The sequence below is a fragment of the Oncorhynchus tshawytscha genome, linkage group LG30, assembly GCF_018296145.1.
Source record: "Oncorhynchus tshawytscha isolate Ot180627B linkage group LG30, Otsh_v2.0, whole genome shotgun sequence".
Lineage (NCBI taxonomy): Eukaryota > Metazoa > Chordata > Actinopteri > Salmoniformes > Salmonidae > Oncorhynchus > Oncorhynchus tshawytscha.
The window spans coordinates 1,551,396-1,566,927 of record NC_056458.1 but is presented as its reverse complement, the minus strand read 5'-3'; the positions used below and the strand labels follow the sequence as shown (position 1 = coordinate 1,566,927).

Here is a 15,532-nt window from a genome sequence, read left to right as displayed (position 1 = left end):
TGATGTACTGGGCCGTTCACACTACCCTCTGTAGTGCCTTGCGGTCTGTGGCCGAGCATTTGCCATGCCAGGCAGTGATGCAACCAGTCAGGAACCAGTCATGCTCTCGATGGTGTAGCTGTAGAACCTTTTGAGGATCTGAGGACCTATGCCAAATCTTTTGAGTCTCCTGAGGGGGAATAGGTTTTGTCGTGCCCTCTTCACGACTGTCTTGGTGCACTTGGACCATGTTAGTTTGTTGGTGATGTGAACATCGAGGAACTTGAAGCTCTCAACCTGTTCCACTGCAGCCCCATCGATGCTAGGTCCTCTTTTTCCTGTAGTCCACAATCATCTATGTCTTGATCACGTTGAGGGAGAGGTTGTTGTCCTGGCACCACACAGCCAGGTCTCTGACCTCCTCCCTATAGGCTCTCCCTATCTCATCATTGTTGGTGATCAGGCCTATCACTGTTGTGTCATCGGCAAATTTAATGATGGTGTTGGAGTGGTGCCTGGTCGTGCAGTCATGATTGAACAGGGAGTACAGGAGGGGGCTGAGCACGCACCCCTGAGGGGCCCCTGTGTTGAGGATCAGCGTGGCAGATGTATTGTTACCTACCCTTACCATCTGGGGGCGGCCCGTCAGGAAGTTCAGGATCCAGTTGCAGAGGGAGGTGTTTAGTCCCAGGGTCCTTAGCTTATTGATGAGCTTTGAGGGCACTATGGTGTTGAAAGCTGAGCTGTCGTCAATGAAAAGTATTCTCACATAGGTGTTCCTTTTGTCCAGGTGGGAAAGGGCAGTGTGGAGTGCAATAGAGATTGCATCATCTGTGGATCTGTTGGGGTGGTATGCAAATTGGAGTGGGTCTAGAGTTTCTGGGATGATGTGAGCCATGACCAGCCTTTTAAGGCACTTCATGGCTACAGACGTGAGTGCTACGGGTCGGTAGACATTTAGGCAAGTTACCTTAGTATTCTTAAAATATATTGGTATTACAGACTCGGACAGGGAGCGGCTGAAAATGTCAGTGAAGACACATGCCAGTTGGTCAGCGCATTCACGTAGTACACGTCCTGGTAATCCGTCTGGCCCTGCGGCCTTGTGAATGTTGACCTGTTTAAAGGTCTTGCTCACATCGGCTGCGGAGAGCGTGATCACACAGTCTTTCGGAACAGCCGGTGCTCTCATGCATGTTTCAGTGTTATTTGCCTCGAAGCGAGCATAGAAGTAGTTTAGCTCATCTGGTAGGCTTGTGTCACTGGGCAGCTCTCTTGAAGTCTGTAATGGATTGCAAGCCCTGCCACATCCGACGAGGGATTTCTTATAAACTTCCGTGTTAGAGTCCCGCTCCTTGAAACCGGCAGCTCTAGCTTTTAGCTCAGTGCGGACGCTGCCTGTAGTCCATGGCTTCTGGTTGGGGTATGTACGTACGGTCACTGTGGGGACGACGTCATCGGTGCACTTATTGATGAAGCCAATAAATGAATTGGTGTACTCCTCAATGCCATTGGAGGAATCCCGGAAGATATTCCAGTCTGTGTTAGCGAAACAGTCCTCAACTGGCAGCTTCATTAAATAGTACCCGCAAAACACCAGTCTCAACGTCAATTGTGAAGAGGCGACTCCGGGATGCTGGCCTTCTAGGCAGAGTTGCAAAGAAAAAGCAACATCTCAGACTGGCAAATAAAAATAAAAGATGAAGATGGGCTAAAGAACACAGACACTGGACAGAAGAACTCTGCCTAGAAGGCCAGCAATCCCGGAGTCGCCTCTTCACTGTTGACATAGAGACTGGTGTTTTGCGGTTCCTATTTAATAAAGCTGCCAGTTGAGGACTTGTGAGGCACCTGTTTCTCAAACTAGACACTCTAATGTACTTGTCCTCTTGCTCAGTTGTGCACCAGGGCCTGCCAGTCCTCTTTCTATTCTGGTTAGAGTCAGTTTTGTGACAGAAGTAGTAAACAGCGTTGTACGAGATCTTCAGTTTCTTGGCAATTTCTCGCATGGAATAGCCTTCATTTCTCAGAACAAGAATAGACTAATGAGTTTCAGAAGAAAGTCCTTTGTTTCTGGCAATTTGAGCCTGTAATCGAACCCACAAATGCTGATGCTCCAGATACTTAACTAGTCTAAAGAAGGACAGTTTTATTGCTTCTTTAATCAGAACAACAGTTTTCAGGTGTGCTAATATAATTGCAAAAGGGTTTTCTGATGATCAATTAGCCTTTTAAAATTATAAAATTGGATTAGCTAACACAACGTGCCATTGGAACATAGGAGGTGATGGTCGCTGATAATGGGCCTCTATACGCCTATGTAGATATTCCACAAAAAAATCATCCGTTTCCAGCTTCGATAGTCATTTACAATGTTAACAATGCCCACACTGTATTTCTGATCAATTTGATGTTATTTTAAATGGACAGAAAATGTGCTTTTCTTTCCAAAACAAGGACGTTTCTAAGTGACTCTCCAAAAACGTTTGAACGGTAAGCGCACATGTACAACGGTACGTGTGGAAGTGAGAAATGCAGATATATTACCTGTCGTCCAGGAGGACCCATTTGTCCCTGTGTAAAGAGGAGACAGTATCAGAATGATGTGGGCCAGCGCTTTTCACGGACCCAAGTTGCTTTACAATTATATAAAAGAAAAAGAAGAAACACAAACATCTAAAACAATACCAGACTAACCAGAAGGAATAAGAAACATGAAACAAAGTGTAGGGAGTAGAGCTCAAGGAAAGGGAATACTGTGACGTGGTATGTGTGTGTGGGGGGGAGTGTTGGTGTTTGTGCACCTTATTATATCAGACATACAAAATCATATTTGTAACATAGGCTACCTCTAATCCATCAGTTCCATCTCGACCAGGTAGACCCTGTGAAGGAAATCTCAAGCTTTATTAAAACAACAACAAGTGAAGATGGACCAAAGTGAAGAGCGGGGCAATTCAATTGATCATCCACTAGATGGCATTATTTATACAAATACAACAAAAGTCCTCTTGTGAATTAGTGAAGCTTTTCTGTTGCATCTACTGAGATGGTATTTTTGACTAATTATAACAATTTACATTTATAGAGCAAAACAACACAACATAATGCAAAGCAAAACAATAATAGCAATTCTTGCCCAGCTCTAGTAAACTATTATTAATCACCAGATGCACAGCTTTGGTTTCAGAAGTGGGGGGGACATAATTATTGCTATTTATTTATTATCCAGTCGGATAAACACTCCAAACAGCCTATCCCACTGCTCAGAGGCGTCCGCATCGTTCTAATGCACACCGTTGCCTCGTTTTGTATCATATTCCAACGATAATACTGGGGTGGACAAAAAATGCAATTTCAGAATGTGAAATTCCCCCCTGACCCCAGTGAAAGTTGCACCCCTGTTAATCACTTGTCTATCAACAAGGAGGTCTGAAGGTAAAATATACACTGAATGTACAAAACATTAAGGAAACCTGCTCTTTCTATGACATAGACTGACCAGGTGAATTCTAGGTGAAAGCCATGATCCCTTATTGATGTCACTTGTTAAACCCACTTCAATCCATTTGAATGAATGGGAGGAGACAGGTCAAAGAAGGATTTCTAAGTCTTGAGACAAGACATGGACAAAAGTTTTAAGCTCCTTTTAATGGGGTATGGTAGTAGGTGCCAGGCGCACCGGTTTGTGTCAAGGACTGCAACGCTGCTGGGCCTTTCACACTCAACCGTTTCCCATGTGTATCAAGACACCTTGTAGAGTTCATGCTCCAACGAATTGAGACCGTTCTGAGGGTAAAACGGGGGTCTGAGAATGAATCCCTGGTAATCACTGGAGTCAATGCAAAACTAGTTACTAGAATGACTGTATGCCATGTCTGCTCTCACCACCACATGTGTGGAAAAGATGACAAGACAAGGCAGATCCACCACTGGTTGCTCTCCTCTAGCACCTAACGAGGTGGGTTCAGTACGCTAAGATAATCATAATTAGAGAGACAACAGGAAATGGCCTCGCTGCTTGTTGACCTTGAAACATCTGTTGGCAATATGGAGAGCAGTGTTATTGACCTCATCTCAGAGCTGTCCTGGCTGGAATGAATCAGATTATCTTTCATGCAGTAGGAAAGCTAGATGAAGAGCGTGAAAGGAAATTAATGGTTGGCTTTGTGTACTGAACTACTCTGCATTTCACTGAGCTGAGGATCCTTTCATTATCTCTCCTACCACCATATGCTGGTCTATGCTGGTCAGTGCTAGTCTGATGCTGGTCAAGCAGTTCTGACCAGCCTTTGCTGTGTGTTCACTGGTGAACAGCCTTCGCTGTGTTTTGGACACTGGTGACAGCATAAGCTAAAGCAAAACCAGCATCAAGTCACATTACGCTGTCTTGCAAAGTGATGTTTAAATCCTATTGGAATCCAACCAGAGTGGATACCCACAATCGGTATTCAGAATCACTGCCAGGGTAAGAAAGTCTCATTCATGAATGAGACTATCTCAGTAACGGGTGCAATAAATCCAACTAGCAGATTGGATTAGTTAAGAAAAATTGATCAGGTACAGGGTCAGGACAGGCAAGGGTGAAAAACCAAGAGGATGAGGGGAAAAAGAGAGGCTGGGAAACGACAGGCCGACCGCTCGTAAGCTTGACTAACAAGACGAACTGGCAACAGATAAACAGAAAACACAGGTATAAGTACGCAGGGGATAATGGGGAAGATGGGCGACACCTGGAGGGGGGTGGAGACAAGCACAAAAACAGGTGAAACAGATCAGGGCATGACAAAAAAGTGTTAAACAAATCAAAATATATTTTATCTTTAAGATTCTTCAAAGTAGCCACCCTTTGCCTTGATGACAGCTTTGCACATTCTTGGCATTCTCTCAACTAGCGTCATGAGGTAGTCACCAGTGGTGGAAGAAAGTACTCAATTGTTATACTTGAGTAAAGGTAAAGTTACCGTAATAGAAAAAGTAAATTTTTTCCTTTAGGAATGTGGTGAAGTAAAAGTAGGCAAAAATATAAATAGGAAAGTAAAGTTCAGTTACCCCCAAAAAACTACTTAAGTAGTACTTTAAAGTATTTTTACTTAATGTACTTTACACCACTGGTAGTCAACTGGAACGCATTTCAATTAACAGGTGTGCCTTGTTAAAAGTTAACTTGTGGAATATCTTTCCTTCTTCATGCATTTGAGCAAATCAGTTGTGTTGTGACAAGGTAGGGGTGGTATACAGAAGATAGCCCTATTTGGTAAAAGACCGAGTCCATATTATGGCAAGAACAGTTCAAATAATCCATCATTACTTTAAGACATGAAGGTCAGTCAATACGGAAAATGTCAAGAACTTTGAAAGTTTCTTCAAGTGCAGTTGCAAAAACCATCAAGCACTATGATGAAACTGGCTCTCATGAGGACAGCCACAGGAAAGGACGACCCAGAGTTACCTCTGCTGCAAAGGATAAGTTCATCTGAGTTACCAGCCTCAGAAATTGTAGCTCAAATAAATGTTTCACAGAGTTCAAGTAATAGACACATCTCAACACCAACTGTTCAGAGAATAATGCATGAATCAGGCCTTCATGGTCGAATTGCTGCAAAGAACCACTATTAAAGGACACCAATAAGAAGGAGAGACTTACTTGGGCCATGAAACACAAGTAATGGACATTAGACCGGTGGAAATCTGTCCTTTGGTCTGATGAGTGCAAATTTGAGATTTTGTATGTAGGTGAACTGATGATCTCTGCATGTGTGGTTCCCACCGTGAAGCATGGAGGAGGTGTGGGGGTGCTTTGCTGGTGACACTGTCTGTGATTTATTTAGAATTCAAGGCACACTTAACCAGCATGGCTACCACAGCATTCTGCAGCGATACACCATCCCATCTGGTTTGGACTTAGTGGGCCTGTCATTTGTTTTCAACAGGACAATGACACAACACCGCCAGGCTGTATAAGGGCTATTTGACCAAGAAGGAGAGTGTTGGAGTGCTGCATCAGATGACCTGGCCTCCACAATCACCCAACCTCATCCCAATTGGACCGCAGAGTGAAGGAAAAGCAGCCAACAAGTGCTCAGCATATGTGGGAACTCCTTCAAGATGGTTTTCCTCATGCATTCCTCATGAAGCTGGTTGAGAGAATACCAAGGGTTTGCAAAGCAGTCATCAAGGCAAAGGGTGGCTACTTTGAAGAATCTAAAACATATTTTGATTTGTTAAACACTTTTTTTGGTGACTACATGATTCCATATTTTTTATTTCATAGTTTTGATGTCTTCACTATTATTCTACAATGTAGAAAATAGTGAAAATAATGAAAAACCCTTCAATGAGTAGGTGTGTGCAAACGTTTGACTGGTACTGTATGTTATTTATCTTTGCATAGCATAACATAACAATTCTGATTATTTGGGAGTCCACCTCAATTGGGATTTGAACTCACAACCTCTCAGTCACTGGCATAGCACCCACTCCCGCAGCCCCCTCCCCCCACACACATAATGATAATGTATGGTCACATTTTTATCTTGATTTGATGTGTTTTAGATTTTAAAGAAATGGTTTTATATGTGAGCCATAACTTTTGTTACTTTATTGGAGTCCTCCAGGTTTATGCATTAACATTCCCTGAAAGGTTTTGGTACCACTAGGTGGAACCAGCAGATCTGTTGGTTGGTGGCCTTTACACTGGTGCTCATGACCTCACTTCCTCATTCTATTTACAGAACTTTTTCTGGACCAGTCAATTTTCTCTTTTCTCATAATTTATCATCTTTTACAGGTTTGTAATGTGTAACTATATAAAATATACCTTGAAACAGTAAAGTAACATGTTTAGCTAACTATTTCATTGGTCGTGTGACATTTAGTTTGTTTTGTCCAAGATAGAAAATGCTAAATCTCCCTATTATAGGATTTAACATGGAATATAATCAAGTTGGGATTAAATCAGCTTGATCCCTTCTGTCGAAGATGCTTGGAACTTATTTTTGTATATTTGCAGTGGTATTGTTAGCAAGCACGCCCGCATAAAGAAAATTAGAATTAAAAACAGGTTCAGCCCCTGGTTCGACCGTGATCTGGCAGAGTTACGCCACCTCAAGAACGCCATTTGGCGAAAAGCTTGGGACACAAATACTCGGACTATTTGTCGTTCAGGCAAATGAGAAATAAGTGTATTCAGGCTATCCAGAAGGCCAAAGTTAGTTACTTTAAGGATCAGTTCTCTCTCTGTGGGTCTAACACCAAGAAGTTCTCGAAAACTGTGAAAGACCTGTAGAATAAACCCGCCTCCTCATAGCTGCCCTTAATGTTGATGATGTGGTTGTTACTGACAGGCAGCGTATGGCTGGGCTCTTTAACCACCACTTCATTAAGTCAGGAATTCCTATTTGACACAGGTACACCTACTTGGCTATCCAACACTTCTTTATCTCCCAGCGCGTGCCCAGCCTAGTCAGCATATAATGCAACTAGCCCTGATGCTCCACCCGCTTTTTCCCCTGCCCTATTACACAGCTTCTCCCTGCAGGCGGTCACTGAGTCTAAGGTATGAAAGGAGCTCCTTCAACATGAACCCCAAAAACCATCTAGGTCAGATGGTTTAGATCCTTTCTTCTTTAAAGTTGCAGCCCCTATCATCGCCGAGCCTATCTCTCACCTTTTTAACCTGTCTCTCCTCTCTGGGGAGGTTCCCAGTGCTTGGAAGGCAGCCACGGTGCGTATTTTATTTACAAGGGGAAATCAAGCTGATCCTGACTGTTAAAGGCCAATTTCTATCTTGCCATGTTAATCAAAAGAGCTGGAAAAACTTGTCAATAATCAACTGACTGGCTTTCTTGATGTCTAATAGCATTCTCTCTGAAATGCATTCTGGTTTCAGCTCAGGATATGGCGGTGTCACTAAATGATGTCAACACTGCCCTTAATTCTAAGCAATGTTGTGCTGCTTTTTTATTGACTTGGCCAAAGCTTTTGATATAGCAGACCATTCCATTCTTGTGGGTCGGCTAAGGAGTATAAGTGTCTCTGAGGGGTCTTTGGCCTGGTTTGCTAACTATCTCAAAGAGTGCAATGTGTAAAGTCAGAACATCTACTGTGTCAGCCACTGCCTGTCACCAAGGGAGTACCCCAAGACTTGATACTAGGTCCCACTCTCTTCTCAATTTACATCAACAACATAGTTGTACATTACAGATTTCAATTAAATGTTTTCCTCATCAGTCCAAACACAATACCCCATAATGACAAAGCGAAACAAGTTTTTAGAAATGTATTCAAAATAAAAACAAAATTTTTTACAAAAGAATTCAGACCCTTTGCTATGAGACTCAAAATTGAGCTCAAGTGCATCTTGTTAGCATTTTTCATCCTTGAGATATTGAATTGGAGTCCACCTTTGCTAAATTCAATTGATTGGACATGATTTGGAAAGGCACACACCTGACTATATAAGGTCCTATAGATGACAGTGCATGTCAGAGCAAAAACCAAGTCGGAATTGTCCGTAAAGCTCAGAGACAGGATTGTGTCAAGTCACAGATCTAGGGAAGGGTACCAAAACATTTCTGCACCATTGAAGGTCCCTAATAACACAGTGGCATACATCATTCTTAAATGGAAGAAGTTTGGAACCACCAAGACTCTTCATAGAGCTGGAAACCCGGCCAAACTTAACAATCGGGAGAGAAGAACCTTGCTCAGGGAGGTGACCAAGAACCCGATGGTCACTCTGACAGAGTTTCAGAGTTGCTCTGTGGAGATGGGAAAACCTTCCAGAAGGAAAACCATCTCTGCAGTACTCCACCAATCAGGCCTTTATGGTAGAGTGGCCAGACAGAAGCCACCCCTCAGTAAAAGGCCCATGACAGCCCGCTTGAAGCTTTCAAAAGGCACCTAAAGGACTCTCAGACCATGAGAAATAAGAATCTCTGGTCTGATGAAACCAAGATTGAACTTTGGCCTGAATGCCAAGTGTCACGTCTGGAGGAAATCTGGTACCAGCCCTACGGTGAAGCATGGTGGCAGCATCATGCTGTGGGGAATTATTTCAGCGGCAGGGACTGGGAGACTAGTCAGTATCGAGGGAAAGATTAACGGAGCAAAGTACACAGAGATCCTTGATGAAAACCTGCTCCAGAGCTCTCAGGAACTCAGACTGGTGCAAAGGTTCACCTTCCAACAGGACAACGACCCTAAACACACAACCAAGAAAATGCAGGAGTGGCTTCGGGACAAGTCTCTGAATGTCCTTGAATGGCCCAGCCAGAGCCCGGACTTGAACCCAATCAAACATCACTGGAGAGACCTGAAAATAGCTGTGCAGCGACGCTCCCCATCCAACCTGACAGAGCTTGAGAGTATCTGCAGAAAATAATGGGTGAAACTCCCCAAATACAGATGTGCCAAGTTTGTAGCGTCATCCCAAGAAGTCTCGAGGCTGTAATCTCTGGCAAAGTTGCTTTAACAAAGTACTGAGTAAAGTGTCTGAATTCTTATTTAAATATTTGCAAAACTTTCTAAAAACCTGTTTTTGCTTTGTCATTATGGGGTGTTGTGTGTAGATTGATGACGGGGAAGGAAAAAAGACAATTTAATCCATTAATAGAATAAGGCTGTAACGTAACAAAATGTGGAAAAAGTCAAGGGGTCTGAATACTTTCCTAATGCACTGTATATGCAGATGATATAGTCTTATACTCAGCTGGCCCCTCGCCAGATTTTATGCTAAAAGCTCTACAAAAAAGCTTTCTTAGAGTCCAACAAGTTTTCTCTGCCCTTAACCTTGTTCTGAACACCTCAACAACAAAGGCCATGTGGTTCGGTAAGAAGAATATGTATACTTATATGTTGACCTATTGAATCCTTGTAGTTAGATGTTTTAGTTAACCGTAATTAATGGTAAGAAAGCTCGCTAGCTAGCCTCATGCTAAGCGATAGTTTAGCACTAGCTATATGCTACCTTTGTGAAGCTAGCCACAGTAATTTTTTCTCAACTGAGTTGTTGGTTAAAGGCTTGTAAGTAAGCATTTCACTGTAAGGTCTACACCTGTTGTATTCGGCACATGTGACAAATAAATTGGATTTGATTATATGCACTTTACAGCCTTATCTATGGATCTTGGGTCCATGAATTGGGGTATCAGCCTAATCAGTGACACCCACAGATTACAATTATAAAGAGTTTACACAAATATCAGTCGAAGCTCATATTATGGAACTTTAACTGTGGGAAATCACCTCACTATAGAGCCTATTGTGCATATTTACAATCATATTGCAATGTACAGCCTTACCTATGGATCTTGGGTCCGTGAAATGGGGTATCAGCCTACTCAGTGACACCCATAGAACACAACTGGCTGAAAACGTTCTACTTTTAAACTCAGACAAAACAGAGATGCTTGTTCTAGGTCCCAAGAAACAAAGAGATCTTCTGTTGAATCTGACAATTAATCTTGATGGTTGTACAGTCGTCTCAAATAAAACTGTGAAGGACCTCGGCGTTACTCTGGACCCTGATCTCTCTTTTGACGAACATATCAAGACTGTTTCAAGGACAGCTTTTTTTTTTTTTTTCATCTACGTAACACGGCAAAAATCAGAAACTTTCTGTCCAAAAATGATGCAGAAAGATTAATCCATGCTTTTGTTACTTCTAGGTTAGACTACTGCAATGCTCTACTTTCCAGCTACCCGGATAAAGCACTAAATAAACTTCAGTTAGTGCTAAATACGGCTGCTAGAATCCTGACTAGAACCAAAAAATGTGATCATATTACTCCAGTGCTAGCCTCCCTACACTGGCTTCCTGTTAAGGCAAGGGCTGATTTCAAGGTTTTACTGCTAACCTACAAAGCATTACATGGGCTTGCGCCTACCTATCTCTCTGATTTGGTCCTGCCGTACATACCTACACGTACGCTACGGTCACAAGACGCAGGCCTCCTAATTGTCCCTCGAATTTCTAAGCAAACAGCTGGAGGCAGGGCTTTCTCCTATAAAGCTCTATTTTTATGGAATGGTCTGCCTACCCATGTGAGAGACGCAAACTCGGTCTCAACCTTCAAGTCTTTACTGAAGACTCATCTCTTCAGTGGGTCAAATGATTGAGTGTAGTCTGGCCCAGGAGTGTGAAGGTGAACGGAAAGGTTCTGGAGCAACGAACCGGCCTTGCTGTCTCTGCCTGGCCGGTTCCCCTCTCTCCACTGGGATTCTCTGTCTATAACCCTATTGCAGGGGCTGAGTCACTGGCTTACTGGTGCTCTTTCATGCCGTCCCTAGGAGGGGTGTGTCACTTGAGTGGGTTGAGTCACTGACGTGATCATCCTGTCTGGATTGGCGCCCCCCCTTGGGTTGTGCCGTGGCAGAGATCTTTGTGGGCTATACTCGGCCTTGTCTCAGGATGGTAAGTTGGTGGTTGAAGATATCCCTCTAGTGGTGTGCGGGCAAAGTGGGTGGGGTTATATCCATCCTGTTTGGCCCTGTCCGAGGGTATCATTGGAAGTGGCCACAGTGTCTCCTGACCCCTCCTGTTTCAGCCTCCAGTATTTATGCTGCAGTAGTTTATGTGTCGGGGGGCTAGGGTCAGTTCGTTATATCTGGAGTACTTCTCCTATCCTATCCGGTGTCCTGTGTGAACTTAAGTATGCTCTCTCTAATTCTCTCTTTCTCTCGGAGGACCTGAGCCCTAGGACCATGCCTCAGGACTACCTGGCATGATGACTCATTGCTGTCCCCAGTCCACCTGGCTGTGCTGCTGCTCCAGTTTCAACTGTTCTGCCTGCGGCTATGGAATCCTGACCTGTTCACCGGACATGCTACCTGTCCCAGACCTGCTGTTTTCAACTCTCTAGAGACAGCAGGAGTGGTAGAGATACTCTTAATGATCAGCTATGAAAAGCCAACTGACATTTACTCCTGAGGTGCTGACTTGCTGCACCCTCGACAACTACTGTGATTATTATTATTTGACCATGCTAGTCATTTATGAACATTTGAACATCTTGGCCATGTTCTGTTATAATCTATAATCTCCAGAAGAGGACTGGCCACCCCTCATAGCCTGGTTCCTCTCTAGGTTTCTTCCTAGGTTCTGGCCTGTCTAGGGAGTTTTTCCTAGCCACTGTGATTCTACACCTGCATTGCTTGCTGTTTGGGGTTTTAGACTGGGTTTCTGTACAGCACTTTGAGATATCAGCTGATGTACGAAGGGCTATATAAATACATTTGATTTGAACTGTTAAGATCTATCAAAATGATGTAGCACTTATTGCGGGACCCTGAAACCGGTGTGAAATGAGCCACATTAAGCTTACCAGTCACCCTACTTTGTACAGAACATTAATATTGCAATGCATAGCCTTACCGCATTTCATGGACCCAAGATCCATAGGTATCAGCTTAGGGAAACACACTGATTACAAAGATTAGCATCGTAGCTAATATTCATGGACCAAGATCCATAAGTAAGGCTGTACAATGAGATATGAATGTCAATGCACAATGGGCTATATAGCGAGGCGATTTCCCACCGTTAAAGCTCCCTTATATAAGCTACTGTCACACCCTGACCATAGTTTGCTTTGTATGTTCCTATGTTTTGGTTGGTCAGGGTGTGAGCTGAGTGGGCATTCTATGTTACATGTTTAGTTTGTCTATTTCTATGTCTGGCCTGATATGGTTCTCAATCAGAGGCAGGTGTTAGTCATTGTCTCTGATTGGGAACCATATTTAGGTAGCCTGGGTTTCACTGTGTGTTTGTGGGTGATTGTTCCTGTCTCTGTGTTTGCACCAGATAGGACTGTTTCGGTTTTCACATTTTCATTATTTTGGTAGTTTTTTCATGTATAGGTTTTCCTTTATTAAAATAACATGAATCATCACAACGCTGCATTTTGGTCCGACTCTCCTTCACCACAAGAGAACTGTTACAGCTACAATGATTAGAATTGTAATAGGTGTAATAGTAGGTGGATACCCCTCATTCCATTGGCCCAAGGTCCAGGCTGTAGGCTGGAGGATGGTCTCTAGTGAAAAAATGAACAAAGGCTGGTCTCCAGAGAAAACACAACAAAGTCTGGTCTCCAGACCATGCAAGTCTATGCTGTTTTTTTCAGCAGGGAGTGAGATAAATCAATCAACCAAATACATTTTTGAAGCCCTTTTGACATCAGTTTTTGTTACAATGTGCTTTACAGATACTCTGCCAAAAAAACAACAAAGCGCAAGCAAGGTAAAGGCAGAAGCACAGTGGCTGTAAAAACAACCTTAGAAGGCAGGAAACTAGGAAGAAACCTAGAGAGGAACCAGGCTCCGAGGGGTGGCCAGTCCTCTTCTGACTGATGACTGTAGCGACATGGATGAGAGGAGAGAGGGCTGTCTTACCTGCTCCCCAAGGTGACCTCTGGGCCCATCCTTCCCTGTGTTCCCAGATAGTCCTCTGAGGCCAGGTGAGCCAGGGGGCCCCGGGGGGCCGGGAGGGCCAGCCTGACCCTGATCACCCTGTATAGGCATGGAAGGAGAAGTATGAGATGAGGTAATAATCCCAATTCCCACAGTATTATCAATCAAAAAAAGTTGCAGAATAATTGGATTGTCACACCCCAGACAAGTTCTTGAACCACTTTCAATATCTTAACTTTGATCAATGTGCTGTACAGTTAATTCAAAACTTTTCTGACAGTAGCCTCTTTTACCGCCAACTATCCTTGCCAATGTCAAAGTCTTACAGTGAGGCTTAAACTGCTGCTATGCATAATATTCATGCTATAAGACTGTTGAATGCTTGATGAGGTTTTATTCAAAACAAGATGATTAACACAGTCATATTAACAGCAATTTATTTTGTCAAGTAAACAACAAGCTATTGTTGTTCTCCAATTACCATAGTTCTGACTGGCATTCTTTCCACCAATTATCATCCACAAACACGGTAATTTATTCAAACTCACTTTCCAAAGAGATATAATTTACCTTCCCACTCATTTTCTCTCTCATTTGAAGCAGACATATGGAAGTGGCAGAGCGGCAAACATAAAAATGCTTGAGGCCAATAACATGCGTGTGAGATGTGAAAGAGTGAGGGAAAGTGATAGAAGAAGAGAGGGTGAGAAGCCAGCTTGAAGGGAGAGAAGAGGAAGAGGGCTGAGACGCACCTGAGACTAGCTTCAGGAGGCATTTCTGACTGCAGAGAGAAAGGGAGAGAGGGAAGCCACCAGAGGCACAGAGTGAAAGAAAAACAAACAGAAAGAAAGAATGTACGAGAGAGGTTAAACAGAGAGTTGTGAGGATGTCAGAAATGACTATTCAATTTCAATTCAATTCAAGGGGCTTTATTGGCATGGGAAACATTCTACTATTCTCTATAGGCTTGACAGAAGAGAGGGAGAAGGAGAAAAAAGGAAGGGAGTGGCAAGGCTGGATGGAGACTCAGAGGAGAGAGAGAGAGATTTAGTGTTGGGGAAGGGAGGTAGGACAAACCTTGTCTGTGAGAATCTGATTAGCACACCTGCAGAGCCCATGAGTGCAGGGTGTCCCTGACGTGAGGTTCGGACAGTGTTGGAAAGGAGCATTAGGATGAAGGAAAGAGGAGAGGTCAAGAGGGGGATAATGAAAGACAAGCGTGTGTAGGGTGAGAGACAACAGAGGGGGTGAAGGGATGGAATTGAGGTTATTGATCCATCTGTTAGTAAGCACAAATATCCTGTCTTGGCATAGTTCTAGTATGTGTAAAGCCACTCAGCCATAACTGACTAGAGCATACAAAGACAATAGTCATCCCGTCTGGTTTCAATCCTCAAATAATAGCGGCCTCGTTGTCTTGTGGCTGATTGCCTTCATATGAATATCAACTGTCCACGGAGAGATTCTGGCAGTCTTGTCCATGTTTGTTTTAGAACTGTGGTCAATATGACTTGTGGTCCATATGAATTGTGGTCAACATGAATTGTGGTCAATATGAATTGCATTGGGTTTAGAGGCTAAAACCACATTCCACATTCTTTCTGGTGTAATTTATGTTCTCTGCTTTCTCAAATCTCTACACAGACACAACGACCATGGTAGACTGTACGCTCATCAGTATTGACACCCTCCTACGAATTCACATACACCTTGATGTGCTAAAAAGGCATGCAAGTGCCCTCATATGTTAGATATTGTGAACTACAAAGTACGTATCCATGAATAAGAGTTTGGAGTGCAGACTAGGAAACAATGAACTGCAATAGAAACCAGGCCATAATCAGCTTTGAGGCAGAATAAGAGGGTTCAGAATGACAGGAATGCATCTGCCCCAACAACCCGTTGTAAAATACCTTATTAGCAAAGAGTGACTGATGGTGAACCAATTGCTTCTTGATATTTGAACATGGCTGGGAAGCAGTGCTACTTCCCTTGACCTCGGTAGAGAGGACAACAGTAGGGAGACTAGTGCCCGATGGATCAGTGCAAGATAAAATGTGTTTCTGTCTTATCACGGAGACCTGGTAACCGGGTCTTTCTTTTAAGAACTAGACTCATGTGCACAGTGAACAGCAGTGCC

General features: G+C 43.3%; 1 protein-coding gene across 4 annotated transcripts in view; it reads right to left on the bottom strand.

Annotated features, from left to right (window-relative positions):
• The window catches only part of LOC112246060 (collagen alpha-1(XXIII) chain), a 147,044-nt gene that overhangs the window by 16,578 nt on the left and 114,934 nt on the right, over positions 1 to 15,532 (bottom strand). For all 4 annotated transcript variants that reach the window (XM_042309713.1, XM_042309715.1, XM_042309714.1 and 1 more), the window contains 3 exons: positions 13,375 to 13,491; positions 2,829 to 2,864; positions 2,527 to 2,553 (listed from right to left, as the gene is read on the bottom strand). In XM_042309713.1, the coding sequence (XP_042165647.1) occupies positions 2,527 to 2,553; positions 2,829 to 2,864; positions 13,375 to 13,491 (180 nt within the window). The remainder of the gene's footprint in view (positions 1 to 2,526; positions 2,554 to 2,828; positions 2,865 to 13,374; positions 13,492 to 15,532) is intronic.